Source organism: Bos grunniens, chromosome 29 (genome assembly GCF_055505025.1).
Source record: "Bos grunniens cultivar Pamir isolate PY7600 chromosome 29, Bosgru_T2T1.0, whole genome shotgun sequence".
In the NCBI taxonomy this organism is placed as follows: domain Eukaryota; kingdom Metazoa; phylum Chordata; class Mammalia; order Artiodactyla; family Bovidae; genus Bos; species Bos grunniens.
The window spans coordinates 27,517,521-27,538,590 of record NC_141193.1 but is presented as its reverse complement, the minus strand read 5'-3'; the positions used below and the strand labels follow the sequence as shown (position 1 = coordinate 27,538,590).

Genomic DNA, 21,070 nt, shown 5'->3' with positions numbered 1-21,070 from the left:
TTAACAAGACTTGGAAAAGATCCAAAGAAGAGCAATTAAAACATCCTCAGAGATGGAAAAGGCTGTCTTAGAAGAACAAACTAAAATCAATCAAGACCCTTTAAGTTTACCAAGATAAAGACTGAGAACTGATGGATTTGGAATCTGTAAAAATATCTGGAGATGATAGTATAAGCATGCATATGCTCACTGTCTTTGGCACCTGCTATTTTTTGTCCATCCAGCATCCATTTCCTTTTCCCGCAGTATCTGGGTTTCTTTGTGGGGAGCTGTCTGTCCTTCACCACTACTGTGTGCACTGTGATGGATGAGTAACTTCAGGAACTTCCCTCCTACATGGGATCTGAGGGAATGGGGCCTTCCCTTCAAAAAATCCCATAAAGCCATTGAGGAATCCTGTCACCTAATCGCAGACAATCAGACTCCTCCTCTGCTTCAACTCTAAATTTTGAGAGATACAGAAATAAGAGGGCAGGGAAAGTGGTGGTCGTGTTTATCCATTCAACCATTCTTGCTATGGAACTATTCCTTTCTTCCTGTATCATTTGGAATTTCTAGATTCCAGTCCTTTCTATAGCAGTTTCTCCATCATTCCTAGCAAGTCTATGAGCTCCTGATAGCCTTGCAGTAAGTCCCTTTTGTTTAAATTAGAGTCAGTTTCAGATAATTCTAAGAAACAGATATACTCATCAAAAGCCAGATACATGGTATCTGCATGGTAACCCCTTTCTCATAAATAATTGTTAAGTAGGAAGCAGGTTAAAACTAGAAGGGAAGAAACTGATGCTAGCCAGACACAGCATTAAGACCTTTATACCTAGAATTGCTTTTAAGTCTCGAAGTAATCCTGTGAGGTGAGAAATAGGATCTCAATCTCACAGACTGAGACTGAGATTCAGGGGGTGAGTAGCTTGCCCAGGTTAAGTGCTTAGAAATGAAACATTTTGATATTTGGCAAAACTAATACAATTATGTAAAGTTTAAAAATAAAATTAAATTAAAAAAAAAAGACATGAAACAAACTGGAATAAAGTATAAGCATGTCCCTAGTCAAATTACAAAAAATTGAAACAAGTGATATTTGGACTGTTTGTTTATAATCTTGGTGGACATCAAGAAAGAAAATATAGGCAGAACACTCTCTGACATAAATCACAGCAAGATTTTCTATGATCCACCTTCCAGAGTAATGGAAATAAAAGCAAACATAAACAAATGGAACCTAATTAAACTTAAAAGCTTTTGCACAGTGAAGGAAACTGTAAGCAAGGTGAAAAGACAGCCTTCAGAATGGGAGAAAATAATAGCAAACAAAACAAGTGACAAAGAATTAATCTCAAAAATATACAAGCAGTTCATGCAATTCAATAACAGAAAAATAAACGACCCAATCAAAAAATGGGCCAGAGAACTAAATAGACATTTCTCCAAAGAAGACATGGAAAGAAGACAAAGAAGACATGATGAGATACTCAGCATCACTCATTATCAGAGAAATGCAAATCACAGCCACAATGAGGTATCATCTCATGCTGGGCAGAATGGCTGCTGTCAAAAAGTCTACAAGAAATAAATGCTGGAGAGGGTGTGGAGAGAAGGCAACCCTCTTACACTGTTGGTGGGAATGCAAACTAGTACAGCCACTATGGAGAACAGTGTGGAGATTCCTTAAAAAACTGGAAATAGAACTGCTATCTGTTCAGTTCAGTTCAGCCACTCAGTCGTGTCTGACTCTTTGTGACCCCATGAATCGCAGCACACCGGGCCTCCCTGTTCATTCACCAACACCTGGAGTTCACTCAGACTCACGTCCACTGAGTCAGTGATGCCATCCAGCCATCTCATTCTCTGTCATCCCCTTCTCCTCCTGACCCCAATCCCTCCCAGCATCAGGGTCTTTCCCAATAAGTCAACTCTTCGCATGAGGGGGCCAAAGTACTGGAGTTTCAGCTTTAGCATCATTCCCTCCAAAGAACACCCAGGGCTGATCTCCTTCAGAATGGACTGGTTGGATCTCCTTGCAGTTCAAGGGACTCTCAAGAGTCTTCTCCAACACCACAGTTCAAAAGCATCAATTCTTCGGCACTCAGCTTTCTTCACAGTCCAACTCTCACATCCATACATGACTACTGGAAAAACCATAGCCTTGACTAGACGGACCTTTGTTGGCAAAGTAGCAATCCTACTACTGGGCATACACACTGAGGAAACCAGAATTGAAAGAGACACCTGTACTCTAATGTTCATCACAGCACTGTTTACAATAGCCAGGACATGGAAGCAACCTAGATGTCCACTGGCAGATGAATGGATAAGAAAACTGTGGTACATATACACAATGGAATATTACTCAGCTATTAAAAAGAACACATTTGAGTCAGCTCTAATGAGGTAGATGAAACTGGAGCCTATTATACAGAGTGAAGTAAGTTGGAAAGAAAAATGCCAATACAGTATATTAATGCATATATATGAAATTTAGAAAGATGGTAACAATGACCCTATATACAAGATAGCAAAAGAGACACAGATATGAAGAACAGACTTTTGGACTCTATGGGAGAAGGTGAGGGTGGGATGATTTGAGAGAATAGCATTGAAACATACATATTGCCATATATGAAATAGATGACCAATCCAAGTTCAATGCATGAAACAGGGCACTCAAAGCCAAGGCACAGGGACAACCCAGAGGGATGGGATGGGGAGGGAGATTCAGGATGGGGGGCATATGCACACCTGTGGTTGATTCATGTCAACGTATGACAAAAACATCACAATACTGGAAAGTAATTAGCCTCCAATTAAAATAAACCATCAAAAAAAGAAAAAGAAAAAGAAAGAAAACATTTTCTTTACAATGCCTCTGGGTGATCCTGTCAGAGTCAAGCCCTCAGGATGGATAGACAGATAGATGGATATACTAAATGCAGACAGATCATTGATCTAGCTCAAGAGAAGACAATTCTTACATGATTAGCCCCTTTAAAGCAAAGCAATAATTTATGCTAATGCAAAACTAGAGCAAAATGCTATATTTGAAGTTTCCATCTGAAGATGTAACACTCACTTCATATGGTGTATAGATTTTTTTGAAGATTATATTTAGAAAGGTGAAGTCACTATACTATTGCATGGCTTTAAACTTGCCACCTCAAAAATTAGTATCTAAACTAAAAATTACATGACTTAAAAAAAAAAAAATAGATGGCTTTCACTTCAGTGAAAACCTGTACATCAATAGGACTGATGGCCTTCACGTTAGGAAAATCTGTATATCATAAATTAAGTCATTTGGTTGAGAAATACTCTTTTGGGGGAGGGCACGTAGGTTTTTTTTTCCCCCCAGAGGTACTGATGTAGGTCTTGAAAAAGTGAGTTTCTTCTCAACTGACTATTTTGAAACAATACATGTTAACATGTCAAGGAAAATAAGACAGGAGAAGAGGCAATAGGAATGAGGAAGAAAATGCAGAGTGTTGACTAAGGCCAACCTCTTCATTCTGCAAAAGAGAAAATTGAAGGCCAATGAAGCCAAGTGACTCAGCCAAGCTCACAGAGTGGTTCCTGGCTGACTTAGGGCTCTCGAGCGGCCTAGTATAGGATGGGGCTTCTGTCTCTATTGCACATTGCCCACACTCAACTTGGAAAATCTACTGTGGGCCAACAAACGAGGAAACAGAAAATTATCCTCCTACTATCCGTGGTCCTACAGTAAGAATCACGGTAACAGGAATGCTGCTGTTTCTCTTCTTCTGCTTCAGACTAAAGGAATTATTTCTTTTTACCTTCTCTCACACGCCTTTTTGTTGTTGTTCAAAGACATGACTGATTTCCTAATCCTATTCACTTCGGCACCACAAACCTGATTCTAATCACATTATTAAAATGAAAGAGCTGTCGGGTCAGTGTTGTTCCCATCAGGGATATTCATTATCCTTTGACAGGTAACATGGGGGATCAGAACACTGCCACCCAGCTGGGAAGCCTCCCGGAAATATGAATGAAAATCAGAACCTGCCTTTTCACAGGCCGTGGTTCTGCTGATGGAACGCCGTCAAACAGATCGATGCCTCCATTTCCTTAATTAATGATCATCTCACCAGGGGAGAGACAGTGGATATTGTTTCAATCTTTGTAAACTTTTCTGCAAACACTGGAGTTCTCCTGAGCATTCACAGGGATGTAACAAGCCCTTATCCTGAATAATAAACTCAAGCTTTACTTGTTCAGCTGACCCCACGAACAGATGCTCTGAAATCTATATTCAAGTCTTTCTGACATCACTTTGGCAATGATAATTTATTATGTACCTACTATGTGGACTGTACTGGGCTGGCCCTTGAAAAAGGTCTAAGTCAGACAATGTCATAGAGAATCTCAAATTTAATAGGAGGGGCAGATAATACTCATAAAAAGTTTATAAGATTTCACTGTACTCAGGGAACCAAATAAACTCCTCCCACCATGATTTTTAAACAGATTTCCCTATTTGAACATTATGCTTTGAGTCAAACTAGCACTGCTTTGGCATACTTGCATGCTCAGTCATGTGTGACTCTTTACAATCCCACAGACTGCAAGCTGACAGGCTCCCCTGCGCATGGGATTTCCCAGGCAAGAATACTGGAGTGGGTTGCCATTTCCTTCTCCAGTGGATCTTCCAAACCCAGGGATTGAACTCTTGCCTGGAAAATCCCATGGACGGAGGAGCCTGGTGGGCTGCAGTCCATGGGGTCGCTAAGAGTCGGACATGACTGAGGGATTTCACTTTCACTTTTCACTTCCATGCATTGGAGAAGGAAATGGCAACCCACTCCAGTGTTCTTGCCTGGAGAATCCCAGAGACAGGGTAGCCTGGTGGAGAGTCGGATATGACTGAAGCGACTTAGCAGCAGCTCCTGCATCTCCTACATTGGAAGATGGATTCCTTACCACTGAGCCACCTGGGAAGTCCTGTGATGCTGGGACTGGGAGTCAAACCACGTTTCTGTTCTGCCAGCTGCAGTCTCTTGGGCTCTGCCTGTAAGGATGCAGGAAGGGAATCAAGAAGGGATGCCATCCTTCTTATCTGTTTTCATTTTGTTTCCTTCCTGTCAGCATTATCCTAGCAACAATTCTTTGATCCAACAGCAATATTTTTCTGCCAATAGCGGCATTTGGTTCCAGTTTGAAGCTTTTCCAGCACTTGAAGAACCACTGTTATGGCGCCCAGACATCAAGAGCAGCTGAACACTTTCTCCTTACACACACATGGACCAGTCCCATGATACCACATTTCCACTCTCAAAGGTACTAGCAGCAGCTAAGTAACACCCACTCCTCGAATAGCTCAGTTTCAGCTTCACCAAACTTCTAAAATATTAGTGGTTCCACCTTCACCCTTTGGTCCTCCCAGCCCACCTGCTTCCAGAAGATGCTTTATTGGTGGTATCTTAAGCAACAGTTAGAACTGGACATGGAACAACAGACTGGTTCCAAATAGGAAAAGGAGTACATCAAGGTTGTATATTGTCACCCTGCTTATTTAACTTATATGCAGAGTACATCATGAGAAACGCTGGGCTGGAAGAACCACAAGCTGGAATCAAGATTGCCAGGAGAAATATCAATAACCTCAGGTATGCAGATTACACCACCTTTATGGCAGAAAGTGAAGAGGAACTAAAAGCCTCTTGATGAAAGTGAAAGAGGAGAGTGAAAAAGTTGGCTTAAAGCTCAACATTCAGAAAACGAAGATCATGGCATCTCGTCCCATCACTTCATGGGAAATAGATGGGGAAACAGTGGAAACAGTGTCAGACTTTATTTTGGGGGGCTCCAAAATCACTGCAGATGGTGACTGCAGCCATGAAATTAAAAGACGCTTACTCCTTGGAAGGAAAGTTATGACCAACCTAGATAGCATATTGAAAAGCAGAGACATTACTTTGCCAACAAAGGTCATCTAGTCAAGGCTATGGTTTTTCCAGTGGTCATGTATGGATGTGAGAGTTGGACTGTGAAGAAAGCTGAGTGTCAAAGAATTGATGCTTTTCAACTGTGGTGTTGAAGAAGACTCTTGAGAGTCCCTTGGACTGCAAGGAGATCCAACCAGTCCATTCTAAAGGAGATCAGCCCTGGGATTTCTTTGGAAGGAATGATGCTAAAGCTGAAACTCCAGTACTTTGGCCACCTCATGCGAAGAGTTGACTCATTGGAAAAGACTCTGATGCTGGGAGGGATTGGGGGCAGGAGGAAAAGGGGACGACAGAGGATGAGATGGCTGGATGGCATCACCGACTCGATAGACGTGAGTTTGAGTGAACTCCAGGAGCTGGTGTTGGACAGGGAGGCCTGGCGTGCTGCGATTCATGGAGTCGCAAACAGTCGGACCCGACTGAGAGACTGAACTGAACTGAACTAACATCCTCATTTGGCCCTTTACTTCTTAGGTATATAGCTGTAGTTCATCATATTAAATCCCTCTTTTAATGTAACTGGTATTGTTTCTGTCTCCTGGGTCAACCCTAATTGTGAAATTCAAAGAACCCATTTCCTTAAGAACATGGTCCCTGGAGTCTGACCGTTTGAATCTCATCTCCTCCACTTGGTAGTTGTATGAAGTTAGTTGGGAAGTTAGTTCACCTTTCTGTGTCTCTGTTCTCATATGTTAACTTGGGATGATAGTACCTATACTGTAAGGTTGTTGGGAGAATTAAATAAGTCAATATATGTCAAGTATTAGAGGGATATCTAACACATAGATGCAGTATTAAAATTTTAGCTATTCTTCTCCCAGGATGAACCACGTACACTCAGAAACAAGCCTCTCACATGTGGTGCACTAAAAGGGAAGAAGTAATGATAATAATTTATGGTGTTATTTTCTATTCTTTAAATGAAGATCTGAGGTTTTTGCAATTTGCTGTGGTCCAGTCAAGAAAGTGAGAACACTTAACTCTCTATAATTGAGGGAAAAAGAGGAGCAAATGGCAACAAAATTAAATGGAGACATTCTCTATCTCTAATGCTATAAAAATGCAAACTGCTTCCTGAGTACAGGGTTCAGAGATGGTAAAAGAGGTATCATTCCCCAGCTCTCTCCTTAAAGCAGTATGTTCTCCTAATGCACCAGGACGATGATGGGAAAGAGAATGACTTGAATTTGGAATTGAGTTCTGAATACAGCTCTGCCATCTTCTACCTCTGAAACTGACAGTTAACTAACTGCTCAGCCTCAGATTCCTCAGAGCCACACAGCTCTGGCACTTAGTAGGGAGTCAAGAAATAGCATCATCTTTTCTCCTTTCAGTGAATATCCCCCAGATAAATTCACTTGTCCAGTTTCACCTTGTGCTATTTCTTTTGCTTTTCTGTATCAATTCAATATAACATTATTGCTCCTTCCCCCGTATCAGTCAAAGGAGAGCCTGCAGAATCTCAATGATGAGTACAAATTAGGTTTCGAAGATCTAAAATCGGTCTGGTTCCTGCAATGTTACCTTGGGGACGGGGAGAATTCAGCTCACTAAAGGCTGATGGAACTTTAATATGGACATGTGGGCACTCAGGTGCATCCTCACTTTCAAAGAAGTTTCTCTGGTGCTTACTATGCCACCTACATGAATGATGAGACAAGAAGGTAAGGACTGAGATTCAGTCCTAGTAAGTAGGACTAGAAAGTACTGTTTCCTAGGCACACGACATTTTTTTGAACTAAGGTGTTCAATTATTAGGCAAATCCATGGAAGAGGGTTTCTTTAAAACAGCTGGAAACTTAGACAAAAGATTTGCAATGGGGCTTCCAGACAACCTGACCAGAGCAGTGATCCTAAGACTTGGTCCAAAAAAGGGACAGTAAACACACAAAAGACAAATAGAAGGGAGTGGATGATCACAACAAAAGAGCTTCTGAAATAAAATTCAAACAGAGGACGAGGCTAGTATGTCCGCTAATCAGCCAGAGAAAGAACAGAAACCCTCCTTCTAAATTCAACCCTAAACAGCTCCCAGCTGTAAATAAATAGAAATGGATGATTGATTTCTGTATTATGAACCAATTAATTTCTCTTTCACAGAAAGAAAAATTGTCTACTCTTGATCTTAAAGTATTTTTGATTGTTCAGAAACCATGTTAGAGGCCAAAAGAAATTTCTATGTAAATACTCTGATAAAAATCATGAACAACAGCATGACAAAAAGAATCGGGCACAAATTAGTAATTCTAGATCAGAACACATTCCAACCATCTTAAAAGTTGTTTTCCAGTGAAAGTGAAAGTGAAAGTATAGTCGCTCAGTCATATCCGACTCTTTGCCACCCCATGGGCTGTAGCCTACCAGGCTCCTCTGTCCATGGGATTTTCCAGGCAATAGTACTGGACTGGATTACCATTTCCTTCTCCAAGGGATCTTCCCGACCCAGGAATCGAAGCCAGGTCTCCCACATTGTAGACAGACGTTAACCATCTGAGCCACCAGGGAAGTCCAATTAGCCCTCACTAATTGGAATGAAAAAAACAAAGCATCTACTATAAACTCAACTTCAGAAACAATCTTAGGTTTTGATTTTTTCTTCTAGATAATGGGATATAAATCAGAGATTATGTACTACAGATTAATTCTATAAAGAAAGCAAAATATTTTTTAATTTTTTTATTTTGTATTGGGGGCTTCCCCAGACAGTAAAGACAGTAAAGACTCTGCCTGCAATGTGGGAGACCTGGGTTTGATCCCTGGGTTGGGAAGATTCCCTGGAGGAGGGCATGACAACCCACTCCAGTATTCTTGCCCGGAGAAGCCGTATGAACAGAGGATCCTGGCAGACTGCAGTCCATGGGACTGCACAGAGTTCAACACGACTGAGCAACTACGCACAGCACATTTTGTATTGGGGTATAGCCAATTAACAATGTTGTGAAAGTTTCAGATGTCTAGCAAAGGGACTCAGCCATACATATACATGTATCCATTCTTCCCAAAACTCCCCTTCTACCCAGGCTGCCAAATACCATTGAGCAGAGTTCCCCGTGCTGTACAGTAGGTCCGTGTTGATTATCCATTTAAATATAGCAGAGTGTATAAGTCCATCCAAACCCCCTAACTATCCCTTTCCCCCATCCTTCCCCACTGGCAACCATAAATTCATCCTCTAAATCTGTGAATCTGTAGTGTTGCCCAATGTATACAGACACAAAACTGTCTCTTCACTATTTATCTGCAAATTATGACCTGAGAGAAAAATACTGCCCTTAAACTAAATCCAGCTCTCCAGTCAGCTACCTCTTTTTGAGAATAAAGTTTTATTGGAACATACTTTCATACATCTTTGTTTACATATGCTGTACACTAGCAGACTTAAGGAAATGGCAACTCACTCCAGTGTTCTTGCCTGGAGAATCCCAGGGACGGGAAGCCTGGTGGGCTGCCATCTATGGGGTCGCACAGAGTTGGACACGACTAAAGCGACATAGCAGCAGCAGCAGCAGACTTGAGTAGCTGCTACCCAGACTGTGTGACTTAGATATTTTACTGTGGCCCTTTACAGAAAAAGTTTTTTCACTTATGTCCGACATTGTTGCACAGATACTATCCTTTAATCAGCTGCAAAGGAACAGGGGATATGATCCTCCTAACTCAAACTATATCAAAAATGTAGCTCCTAGAAGCAAAGAAGAGGCTACATATCAAGTCTTCTCTTTAAGCCAAGTTCTAGTTACATTGTGCCTAGGAATTTGGAGAGATGGTTATCATGCTACTGCTGCTGCTGCTAAGTCGCTTCAGTTGTGTCCGACTCTGTGTGACCCCATAGACAGCAGTCCACCAGGCTCCCCTGTCCCTGGGATTCTCCAGGCAAGAATGCTGGAGTGGGATGCCATTTCCTTCTCCAATGCATGAAAGTGAAAAGTGAAAATGAAATCTCTCAGTTGTATCTGACTCTTCGCGACCCCATGGACTGTAGCCCACCAGGCTCTTCCATCCATGGGATTTTCCAGGCAAGAGTACTGGAGTGGGTTGCCATTGCCTTCTCTGATGGTTATCATGACTAGTAGATAAATATACCTTACTGAAGCCCAAGAACTAAGTTAGTCCTAGAGACATAATGGAGATTAAGAAGACTGCTCTTCATTTATCCAAAACTAGTAATGGGGGGAAAACATTCTGTGTAATTGTCATTGTTCAGTGCACTGCAAATAGACATTGAGTTCACACACCAAGTGTGTTTTCTCTAAACATCACCTCTAAGTACAATCTGTAGTATCCTTCGAGGAAACTTGTGGTTTATTTTACAGAAATTCCTAGAATAATTCCTATCTTCATAATATATAACACTCATTCACAAACTTGGCTACTTGAACAATTTCCCAGTATTTTCAGGGAGCGTGATGAGACTTTTATTATTATTATTACCTACTGCTTAAAATAACATTATTATTATCTATTGAGAAAAGAATTCTTGGAGGATAGAAAAGCAGAAGATGGTGGGAAACAAGCTTAGTCTTTAAATTTGCGTTCCTTTTTATAGACAATATTGATCAAAGGGCTTTGTTAGGTAGACCTAAGGAACCCATAATAGTTACGTTTATCTTAAATTGTGACATTGAAAAATTACTCAAACTGTATTCCTCCATGTTTCTGCAAAAAATAAGCTAGGAAATAAAAATACATTAATCAAAATAATCATCTTTTCAAGAGAGATTATATTTTACCCACAAAAGAGGGACAAACAGTATAAAGAAAACTGATGTATAAAATATTGACAGTGCAAGTTTATCTAAAGAAATATGAACAATTATCAAATGTGCCAAAAATTAAACTTTCACAAAAATATATATGAGACTTTCATGAAGTTGAAGAGTATAAATCTGATTTATCAAAAGCTCAAAGTATAAAGATAAACCTGATTTATCAAAAGCTTAAAGTATAAAGCTATCAATGTCAAGAAAGTCTTAAAATCAGATAGATTTGGGGCATAAGCCCCAAGAGTTCCACTCTGGTTTTATCTTCACTTCTACATCTTGGAGCCATATGGAATAAGCAGCAGGGGACTGCCTATAAGCAAGAAGGGTGAAAATTCAGAAAGTATTCCTCAACTAAGCTAAATAAGGAAACAGTAAGACAGAAAAGAAAAAAAAGAAAAATTTTAAAACATGAGCACCAAAGAGAGGGCTGCAGCGTATTATAAAAACATGCACAGAGAAGATATATCCTGCACTTAGCAACTACGTATTTACAAGCATGTGAATGCAGAAACACCAAAAACTCATACATTGAAACAAGAACTAAAGGAGCTCAGGGATTGACAGTAGGACAGAGAAAACTAGGTGGGTAGGAGGGAGCTCCGAGAGCATGACAAGTGACCAAGAACAGTGGCTGATTGCAATGGAATTGAGCAATTCATGAGACGGTATCAAATTCACTTTTTCAAAAGTCTCTTTTCCTTATACTATTCTGATGGTCAAGAAAGTAAACTGCAAATCACTGTTCATTCTAACATCTCCGGATTCAAGTTTTTTCATCCATCCACATTCATGTAACACTTACTTGTTAAACATCTATTATTACTTATAGAGTAATTATTATTTATTAAACATTAGTTGTAATAGATAGTCACCATCATTCTAATTTTATATTACATTACTACCAAATTATCAAATATATCATAGATTGCATCATTGGTCCCAATTCTTTACATTTCTCTGGATCGACACTCTTGGCCTGGTAACTTTGTAGCTCCTGCTAAAGGAAGACTGTATCCCCTTGCCTTTTTGATTCAGTCACATGAATTGCTTTGGACACTGAATGTTAACAGATATAAGCGGAGGCTTAAAATTCATATGCATGGATCTTTATGCTTGCCTTGCACTTCCTTTCCAAACAAACAAACAAACAAAAAGCACATGCCTCTGCTCACCTGCTATTGCAAGGAAGATGAGACACACACTAGCAGACTGACCTCACAGAGAAAGTCACCACAATTACCCTAAAGGTCCTTAGTAACAGTTGGATTTTTGGAAGCCATTGAGTTTGTTTGTTTGTTTTGAAGTTTTTTGCTTTATTTTGGATTTTGGTTTTGTTTTTTAGAACCAGGACATTTTTATTTTGCGGGAGTATAGTTGCTTTACACTGCAGTGTCCTTCTCTGTTATAAAACAAAGTGAAGCAGCCACACATATTCACATATACCCTCTTTTTTTGGATTTCCTTCCCATCTAGGTCATGACAGAGAACTGACTAGAGATCCCTGTGTTACACATTAGGTTCTCGTAAATTACCTATTTTATACATGGAAGTTGGAAGTGTTAGTCACTCAGTCATGTACAACTCTTTGCAACCCCTAGCCCACCAGGCTCCTCTACCCATGAGGTTTCTAGGCAAGAATACAGGGGGAAGTTCCCATTCCCTTCTCCAGGGGATCTTCCCTACCCAGGTTTTGAACCTGGGTCTCCTGCATTGCAGGCACATTCTTTACTGTCTGAGCTACCAAGGAGGCAGTATATATATGTTAATCCAAATCTCCCAATTCATACCCCCTTGGCATCCACATGCTCATTCTCTATATCTGTGTCTCCATCTCTGCTTAATGCTCAAAATTCTCCAAGCCAGGATTCAGCAATATGTGAACCGTGAACATCCTGATGTTCAAGCTAGTTTTAGGAAAGGCAGAGGAACCAGAGATCAAATTGCCAACATCCTCTGGATCATGGAAAAAGCAAGAGAGTTCCAGGAAAACATCTATTTCTGCTTTATTGACTATGCCAAAGCCTTTGACTGTGTGGATCACAATAAACTGTGGAAAATTCTGAAAGAGATGGGAATACCAGAACACCTGATCTGCCTCTTGAGAAATTTGTATGCAGGTCAGGAAGCAACAGTTAGAACTGGACATGGAACAACAGACTGGTTCCAAATAGGAAAAGGAGTTCGTCAAGGCTGTATATTGTCACCCTGCTTTTTTAACTTATATGCAGAGTACATCATGAGAAACACTGTACTAGAAGAAACACAAGCTGGAATCAAGATTGCCAGGAGAAATATCAATAACCTCAGATATGCAGATGACACCACCCTTATGGCAGAAAGTGAAGAGGAACTCAAAAGCCTCTTGATGAAAGTGAAAGTGGAGAGTGAAGAAGTTGGCTTAAAGCTCAACATTCAGAAAACGAAGATCATGAAATCCGGTCCCATCACTTCATGGGAAATAGATGGGGAAACAGTGGAAACAGTGTCAGACTTTATTTTTTGGGGCTCCAAAATCACTGCAGATGGTGACTGCAGCCATGAAATTAAAAGATGCTTACTCCTTGGAAGGAAAGTTATGACTAACCTAGATAGCATATTCAAAAGCAGAGACATTACTTTGCCAACAAAGGTTCGTCTAGTCAAGGCTATGGTTTTTCCTGTGGTCATGTATGGATGTGAGAGTTGGACTATGAAGAACGCTGAGTGCCGAAGAATTGATGCTTTTGAACTGTGGTGTTGGAGAAGACTCTTGAGAGCCCTTTGGACTGCAAGGAGATCCAATCAGTTCATTCTGAAGATCAGCCCTGGGATTTCTTTGGAAGGACTGATGCTAAAGCTGAAACTCCAGTACTTTGGCCACCTCATGCGAAGAGTTGACTCATTGGAAAAGACTCTGATTATGGGAGGGATTGGGGGCAGGAGGAGAAGGGGACGACAGAGGATGAGATGGCTGGATGGCATCACTGACTTGATGGACGTGAGTCTGAGTGAACTCCAGGAGTTTGTGATGGACAGGGAGGCCTGGCATGCTGTGATTCATGGGGTCGCAAAGAGTCGGACACGACTGAATGAGTGATCTGATCTGATCTGATACCATTTTTCTAGATTCCACATATATGCATAATATACAGTATTTATTTTTCTCCTAACTTATTTCACTCTGTATAATAGTCTCTAGGGTTCATCCCTGTCTCTGCAAATGACACAATTTCATTCATTTTAATGATTGAATAATAGTCCATTGTATATATGTACCACATCTTCTTTATCCACTCCTCTGTCAATGGATACTTAGATTGCTTCCATGTCCCTGGTTATTGTAGATAGCACTGCAATACACATCAGGCTGCATGTATCTTTTTGAATTATACTTTTCTCTGGGTATATGCCCAGGAGTGGAATTGCTGGGCCTGTGGTAGCTTTTTTTTTTTTTTTCTTTTTTAGTTTTTTAAGGAACCACAATGCTAATCAAGACAGTACAGTACTGGCACAGAAATAGAAATGTAGATCAATGGAACTGATAAAGTCCTGAGATAAACCCACACATTTATGGGCACCTAATCCAGAGAAGGCAATGGCACCCCACTCCAGTACTCTTGTCTGGAAAATCCCATGGACAGAGGAGCCTGGTAGGCTGCAGTCCATGGGGTCGCTGAGGGTCGGACACGACTGAGCGACTTCACTTTCACTTTTCACTTTCACGCATTGGAGAAGGAAATGGCAACCCACTCCAGTGTTCTTGCCTGGATAATCCCAGGGACAGGGGAGCCTGGTGGGCTGCCATCTATGGGGTTGCACAGAGTCGGACACGACTGAAGTGACGTAGCAGCAGCAGCAGCAATCCTGTAGTCATGAAATTAAAAGATGCTTACTCCTTGGAAGAAAAGGTGTTACCAACATAGATTGCATATTAAAAAGCAGAGACATTACTTTGCCAACAAAGGTCCATCTAGTCAAAGCTATGCCTTTTCCAGTAGTCATGTATGGATGTGAGAGGTGGACCATAAAGAAGGCTGAGTGCCAAAGAACTGATGCTTTTGAACTGTGGTACAGGAGAAGACTCTTGAGAGTCCCTTGGACTACAAGATCAAACCAGACAATCCTAAAGGAAATCAATCCTGAATGTTCTTTGGAAGGACTGATGTTGAAGCTGAAGCTCCAATATTTTGGCCACCTGATGTGAAGACCTGACTCATTAAAAAATACCTTGATGCTGAGAAAGATTGAAGGCAAGAGGAGAAGGGGACGACAGAGGATGAGACGGTTGGATGGCATCACCGACTCAGTGGACAGGAGTTCGAGCAAGCTCTGGGAGGTGGTGAAGGACAAGGAAGCCTGGTGTGCTGCAGTTCATGAGGTTGCAAAGAGTTGGACATGACTGACCAACTGAACAACAACAAGAAAATCCTTGACAAAAGCGGCAAGAATACACCTTGGAGAAAAGACATCCTCTTCAATAGGTAGTGCTGGGGAAACTGGATAGTTTCATGTAAATGAATGAACTTAGGACACTCTTAATATCATAAATGAATTCAAAGTGGATTAAAGACCTAATTGTAAAACCAGGCACTATAAAACTATTAGAGGAAAACATAGGCAGAACACACTTTGACACAGCAAGATCTTTTTCAACTCACTTCCTTGAGCAATGAAAATAAAAAATAAACAAATGGGACCTAATTAAACTTAAAAGCTTTTACTTAGCAAAGGAAACCATAAAAGACAGTCCTCAGAATGGGAGAAACTATTTGAAAATGAAACAACTGACAAGTGATTAATCTCCAGAATATACAAACAGCTCATGCACCTCAATATCAAAAAACAAACAAATGATCCATCTCCATTTTCAAAAAGGCAAAGTCAAGGAGGGGGTTCCACTGGTGGCTCAGTGGTAAAGAATCTGCCTGCCAATGCAGGAGACAAAAGTTTGATCCCTGGGTCGAGAAGATCCTCTGGGGAAGGAAATAGCTACCCACTCCAGTATCCTGGGCTGGGAAATCCCATGGATAGAGGAGCCTTGTGGGCTATGGTCCACGGGGTTGCAAAGAGTTGGACATAACTTAGTGACTAAACAACAACAAAAGCAAGGAGGGATTCCAGAGTCACACAGTTTTCAGTCAAGACTAAGATACCAGAGGCTATGCAGTTTTCAAAAGTTAGTAAGGGATTTGATAAAAGGACATCAAATAAGTGAAGCCTACATCTTTGTTCTTCTTATACTGGGAGCACCAAAATGGACATAGTTCTTAGAGTAGTCATTTTCAAGCTGTAGAGAACTTAAGTGCTGGGGTCCAGCCCCGGCTGATCCAGGGTATTCGAAGGAGAGATGGCGTAGGCGACCTATTTATTTAAATATTTATCAAAGATATAAAGAGTAATAGAATGAGGATAGCTCAGTAGGCAAATTCAGTGGAGAAAAGAGGCTGAGTAGCTTGGTTTACGCGGGAGACCGATAAAACTTCAAGACAAGAAGTTTGCACCACTTACATAGGCCGCAGGTGTCCTTCCGTTCTCCCGAAGGAGAGGAGACACTGAGGCCTCCCCAGTCAGATCTTAGAAGCCCAGGCATAATTAGTAAGCATGGTGGGTTCCGCGCTCTAGATGGAGACTCAGCCAGAATTTGAGAGACAGCAACATGGGGAGACCAAGTTTTGGTGAACAAGGCCCGCACTTTATTTTCCAAAGTAGTTTTTATGCCTTAAATTATGCATAGAGGATAATGGGCACAGGGGTAGAGTCATGCAGTAAGCCAGGCTTTCTTCCTGCAAACTTATCATATGCAAAAGTTTAGGTGATTTGCATCATCTTCTGGCCCAGAGGCCTGTTAACATTTTAAGACCCTTTCTTCAGAAAACGTATTTTTCTCTAAAGGTGATTAGGCAGGCGCCACCCTCCAAAAGCATTAAAGTTGCATTCCTATAGGGCAAAGGTGTGGTGGGCTACAACAAAAAAGAATTAACTCAAGGGTCCAAGGTTACAAACATTGAAGCTACTACTTACATTTCTATACAACCATTATATCAATCAATACACTGCCAAGGACACAGTAGGTAAGGGGTATGGAGACTTAGCAGCAAACATTGGCCCAATAGTGAAAAACCCTTCACCAATACAATTTCTAATCAATCTTTTAACTACTCAAAGGAATCTGTGTTTAGACAGTTTAGAACATTTCCCGCCTCTCACAGTTGGGAGGTTCTGAGCAATCACATGTGGCCGGAAAAACCTATTCAGGCAGGCTAGAGGATTTCCAAAGGAGTTTGTAGGTTGAAACACTGTCCACCCAGGAATTATTAACTGGAGCTGTAAGCTAACTCTTTTTTTCAGAGAGAGGTAGTGGGGGACAGCCCCCCGTAAAGTCAGAGGTGTAGGTGAAAGCACAAAGCAGAAAGTAGGCAGACTCTGGTTTTGGGGGGTAGATGCTCGAGAATTTCCAGGGGGACTCCTGAGGCTTGATCCTGCCTTTGCGTATGCCGAGCCTCCTTCCTCATGACCTTTGCCACGGGCGGAGTGCCTCACGCTGGCTCCCGGCAGTGACAGAATTCTAGTTGAGCTATTCCAGATCCTGAAAGATGATGCTGTGGAAAGTGCTGCACTCAATATGCAGTATGCAATATGCACTTAATATGCAATATGCTGGCTCCCGGCACTTAAGGGCTTCCCTGGTGACTCAAACAGTAAAAAATCTGCCTGCAATGCAGGAGAACAGGGCTCAGTCCCTCGGTCGAGATGTTCCCCTGGAGAAGGGAATGGATACCCATGCCAGTATTCTTGCCTCGAAAATCCCATGAACAAAGAGTCTGGTGGGCTACAGTCCTGGGGTCACAAAGAGGAGGACACAACTGAGCAATAAGCACACACACACAGAACTGACATCAAACACACTAGGATTATCTTTAAAATGCAGATTCCTGGGTCTCACTTAAGAGTCTACTAAGCCTGAACACCTGGAGTAGATTCTCCAGAATCAACATTTGCAACAAGTTCTCCAGGTATGAATATGCAACTTGATGTCTGTGCATCACTGACATAGTGATCTATCAACATAACTCTCAAGGAGGCTTTGCCAAAGCTCATGGACCATAGGCAATGCCTCTTGGTTTGGGGGAAAGTCAATGTTAGACAACCCTGTTACCAGATGAAGGGTCTCTTATCATAGAATCTGATGTCAATAATGCTGCCACCAGGCAAAAAAACACATTTAGACAAGTAGAGCCAGAAAATGTGAGTTTAGTAGTATAACTCCCAACAAACTATATTTTATTTTCACACAGGAGCTCATTATGCCTGGATTTACTGTTAGACTTCTCCATCCTGGGAATTCCTCATTCCTATTGCCAGTCCTTATGGGAGTTTGTCAATATGGTCAGAAACACAAGAGTCTCAGAAGTTTCTGTTATTATTCACACTACCAGAAATTCACATTTGTGCTACCAATGCAACTTCTGGTTGATGACATCACAGGGTAGAGAGAACCTATGTCTGCTCAACACCTATCAGATGTGACACAAATGTAAGTCAAGTGTATAAGGCTCCTGGGGACTCACGACTTTCTCTCCTTAAAGAACCCTTCATCATTCCTCAGTTGCATGAGGTAACTGAAGTGGAATCAAACCTAAAGGCCTAAGCATGCTAAGTGATTAGTATTTCAGTTCAACAGCAATTACTCACTGGTTCCAGCCTACTGGTAGGACACCTGGCAGGAAGCAGTCCCACAGTAACAGTGGATGCTCTAAACCTCAGGTGAGGTGCATGTGGCTCACAGGCAGCTTTTTACAGTCCTCCCTGGCGACCTATGGGCTTCCCAAGTGCCTCAGTGGGTAAAGAACCTGCCTGCAATGTAGAAGATGCCAGAGGTATAGATTCGATTCCTGGGTTGGGAAGATCCCCTGGAGAAGGGCACAGCAACCACTCCAGTATTCTCGTCTGGAGAATCCCATGGACAGAGGAGCCTGGTGAGCTACAGACCATGGAGTTGCAAAGAGTCGGACATGACTGAAGTGCCTGAGCACAGCACAGCAGAGCTGGTGACCTACAAATGAAACTGATACCACATTTCCAGCATCCCACAGGAGGAAAATGAAGAGACTCTTGAGACAAGCATCTGTTGAATCAGTCACCTTTCCTCCTGGGAGGGAACATGTTTTACTTCAATGGAACAACTAAGGGAGAATTCAAAACAAAATGAAGGTGTTGAAATGTGGAGCTGGATGGTGCAGAAAGTACCTGGAGACAGAAAATCTTCTGGACAGTTCCATGTAGGTCGCACTTACTATGTACCAGGCACTTCACTAAGCTGCTTTACATGCATGAGTTTATTTAATCCTCACTGCAACACATGAAGAGAAAGAAACCTTAACGTTAGTACCGTCAATTCTCTCTGCAGGTAAATGTAGAGGACTAAAATTAGCAAGACTAAAATAGTAAGGTATTCCAAGGGGGTAAGGGGCACTTCAGTGGCAGACATTGAAACTGGAGTAAATATGGTAGATAAAGGAAAGATCCTTTTTAATTGAAGTAGACTTGATTTACCATGTTGTGTTACATTTCAGGTGTACAGCTAAGTGATTCAGATATATACACATAGATCCTCTGTCCATGGGGATTCTCCAGGCAAGAATACTGGAGTGGGTTGCCATACCCTCCTCCAGGGGATCTTCCCAATCCAGGGATCAAAACCAGGTCTTCCACATTGCAGGCAATTCTTTACCATCTGAGCCACCAAAGAAGCCCAAGAATACTGGAGAGGGTAGCCTACCCCTTCTCCAGCAGATCTTCCCGACCCAGGAATCAAATCGGGGTCTCCTGCCTTGCACGTGGATTCTTTACCAGCTGAGCTACCAGGGAAGTCCATATATACACATACACACACACCCTCACACACACACAATACACACACACACACCCCTACACTTTTCAAGGTCTTTTCCCTTTTGCTGCTGCTGCTGCTAAGTCGCTTCAGTCGTGTCCGACTCTGTGTGACCCCATAGTTGGCAACCTACCAGGCTCCGCCATCCCTGGGATTCTCCAGGCAAGAACGCTGGAGTGGGTTGCCATTTCCTTCTCCAATGCATGAAAGTGAAAAGTGAAACTGAAGTCGCTCAGTCATGTCCGACTCTTCGCGACCCCATGGACTGCAGCCCACCAGGCTCCTCTGTCCATGGGATTTTCCCTTTTAGGTTATCACAAAATATTGAGTATATTTCCCTGTGCTATACAGTAGGTTCTTATTGGTTATCTATTTTCTAGATAGTGTGTATATGTTGTCCCAAACTCCTAATTATTCCTTTCCCACCTTTCCCTTTTGGTAACTGTATAAAGTAAAGATTATAAGGTAATATCTATCCAGTAGCCCACTTTTCACCTTAAGGATGAGAAACGCTTAAGTTTAACACCAGCACCTTATTTCAGTGGATTACTTTTGAATTCTGAATTGGACCAATTAAGATTACTTTCCACCTGATTAATATTCATCACAAATTCTAATAATCAGAAATATTTACAGTGATTAAGTATGCTTTGCCAAAAAATCCCTCCACATATCTCTTTGTATCAGGATACAACACCTGCAGTCACAAAATACAATTGAGCTCTGACAGTAACTTGAGTTACAGAAAAAGAGGGGGAGCACAAACATGAAGGTAAAGAAAGGCTAGAAATGAAAATTCAGCCATGCAGAAAGACTCAGAGGCCAAACAAATGAGGAGATGTCATCTCCAGGTGCTAATGGGGCTACCAGCTCACAAAGCCACCCAGGGTGCAGAATTGATAGGAGAGAGCTAAGGGAATAGGGTATTTCTTTTGGAAAAAAAAGAAGGTCAGGGTGACACTGCTTCCCATTTTAGACAGCAAGTCAGTAAACTTGAATTTTCTGCAAGATATTCTATTCGTAGCCTGGGGCAGGATTTTCAAACAGGGTGCCAGGCCATCTTTGTCCCAACATTGCCTGTCTGCATGGGAAGTGAGGCAAAGTGACTTGCAATGATTTATCATAAATAAGAAACAGAAATTTAGAATCATTTACTTCTTGAATGTCAGTAAGAATGGTTCCAAGGTTACCCTAATTATAACTTCCCTTTCATTCATCATCATTTCCTCTTGGAGAGGGAGGGCAAGAAGTGAAGGTAGATTATGGGGATTAATTGCCAACAACCTATTGCCTCTTGTATCTGTTCTGCAGACCATATTGAGAAATCATAAATGATGTAGGATGCTAGCTCACCTGAGCACACATGGGGACTCTGCTCATCATGTGAACTGTAGCACACACACACACAAAACTAAAAACAGGTCTTAAGCAGTTTCCCAACTTGAATGCACCCAGTAAATGATCACAGCAACTTTCTC

The 21,070-nt window shown here is 41.6% G+C and overlaps 1 protein-coding gene across 26 annotated transcripts in view; it reads right to left on the bottom strand.

Moving 5' to 3' along the window:
* NELL1 (neural EGFL like 1) overlaps positions 1–21,070 on the bottom strand; it is a 1,048,536-nt gene that overhangs the window by 434,839 nt on the left and 592,627 nt on the right. For 4 of the 26 annotated variants that reach the window (XR_015158062.1, XR_015158061.1, XM_086385594.1 and 1 more), the window contains one exon: positions 4,936–5,023. The exons of 21 other annotated variants lie outside the window; for them this stretch is intronic. Coding sequence is in view for 3 of the 5 variants with exons in the window: in XM_086385594.1 (XP_086241720.1) it covers positions 4,936–5,023 (88 nt within the window). In the remaining 2 variants the exon portion in view is untranslated. Of the gene's footprint in view, positions 1–4,935; positions 5,024–13,831; positions 14,567–21,070 lie in introns of those variants that run through there. One more of the 26 variants, XM_086385578.1, reaches the window with a different exon arrangement.